The sequence below is a fragment of the Olea europaea genome, unplaced genomic scaffold, assembly GCF_002742605.1.
Source record: "Olea europaea var. sylvestris unplaced genomic scaffold, O_europaea_v1 scaffold428, whole genome shotgun sequence".
Lineage (NCBI taxonomy): Eukaryota > Viridiplantae > Streptophyta > Magnoliopsida > Lamiales > Oleaceae > Olea > Olea europaea.
The window spans coordinates 257,133-258,728 of NW_019262587.1; the positions used below are offsets into that span (position 1 = coordinate 257,133).

Genomic DNA, 1,596 nt, shown 5'->3' on the forward strand with positions numbered 1-1,596 from the left:
GACGCAATTTATGAGAGTTGAAATTTCCATAAAAGACAAACAATATACAATAGGAAGACAAGGTAGGACCCATGTATTTCAAACTTACCACGTTTTTGCAAACCACAACATTACCACTTGGACATCCCAACTACTCATAGTGGCCGTAATTAACACATTATTTTTTCATAGAAGACAAACACTAATGAGAAGACAAGGTAGGACCCACTTATTTCAAATTCAGACAAGTTTTTCACGTTTACATAACCCAAGCTTTTTAACGGCGTCCCCCGTTTCGGATGAAAATATCACTTAAGGGCTTGAGCTATATAGTCACGAAGTCGTGTCCACGGTACATCCTCTTCCCCAATTGCATGCTCTTCGCCAGCAAATTCGTCGTCCTCAGTTGGGAGATCGACCTCGACTTCCTCGTCCTCCGCTTCCTCTGCTCTGCGAAATCCTTCGTCGAGGCTTCCATGTCGTCGCAAAAAATTATGAACGGCCATCGTTGCCACGACAACAAAAGTTTGCGCTCTGAACGAGTAGCTCGGCATTCGATCAAGAATTTTCCACCTTTGCTTCCAAACGCCGAAGGTCCGCTCAATAACATTACGACAGGAGGAGTGATGGAAATTAAACCTCTCGCGTGCATTTCGGAAACGCCGTCGGCCACCATTGCTGTTCTGAAATTCCTGAAAGTGATACCGTATGTCGGATCCTTTGTAGGGGGCCATGTACCCCGGTCGGTGTGCAAAACCCGAGTCCACTAAGTAGTACTTTCCATTCCTCGGTTCCGAAAAACTCACATCCGGGCTATGGACGCAACGAGCCAGAATACGGCTGTCGTGGGCATTGCCAGGTGTTCCAGGCATTACGAACGTGAAACACAAGTTGAAATCACAAACGGCGAGCACGTTCTGAGTTGGATATCCTTTTCTGCCGATGAAGTCTGCCATTGTATGTCGAGGCAAAATCGCGCGAATGTGCATGCCATCAATCGCACCTATGCAGTCCTACATGCAAAACAACATTTCACCAACAAAATATTTAAAAAAGAAAATGAGCACTTTGTTACGCAAATGATAGGGAGGACCTAACCTGAAACAGTGGATACTGGCCATGGTTCGGTCGGTGATGAAGCACGCCGTCATTGTAGCTGTGGTGTGGTTTTATAATATCGGCTCCTAGTGCAACAACGCAGCGAAGGACACGCCTGAAATACTGCGAAATGGTTTGTAAAGAATGACCGAACAGGGTTTGAACTTGGCGATATCCTTTCCCGTGTGCTAAAATGCATAGGAACATTCCAACTTGTTCAAATATATCTATGTTCGAACTACTCGTCAATCCGTAATGATCGCGAAGGGTATGAGTGAACAGTGCGAACATGGGAGGATACATTCGAAACTCCTGGAAGCATGTTTGGGGGTACACATGCATATTCTGCAACATGAAAATATGTCCGCTGCGTGTCGTAGGAAATAAGAATCGTTGCTCCCTTCTCGGTGAGAGATAATCTCTCACAACGCGTTCGACGATACGACAGTACTGCAGCCATTCCAATACGTCGCCTTCCATCTGCTGCATGATATCATCGTCTGACTCTTCATCCGAACC

At 45.8% G+C, this 1,596-nt stretch overlaps 1 protein-coding gene across 1 annotated transcript; it reads right to left on the reverse strand.

The window, feature by feature from the left end:
• Positions 1-287: 287 nt before the first annotated feature.
• On the reverse strand, positions 288-1,557 carry LOC111387833. Its single transcript, XM_023012431.1, has 2 exons — positions 1,078-1,557; positions 288-992 (listed from the first exon to the last, which is right to left on the reverse strand). Exons 1-2 carry the CDS (start codon positions 1,555-1,557, stop codon positions 288-290), a joined length of 1,185 nt encoding a protein of 394 aa, XP_022868199.1.
• Between the last annotated feature and the right edge of the window lie 39 nt (positions 1,558-1,596).

Excerpts from the sequence above, each read along its gene's own strand:
- LOC111387833 (XM_023012431.1), bottom strand. The coding sequence starts at position 1,557 with ATGGAAGGCGACGTATTGGAATGGCTGCAGTACTGTCGTATCGTCGAA. Across the intron at positions 993-1,077 it reads GCCAGTATCCACTGTTTCAG|GACTGCATAGGTGCGATTGA; the intron begins GTTAGGTCCTCC and ends TTTTGCATGTAG.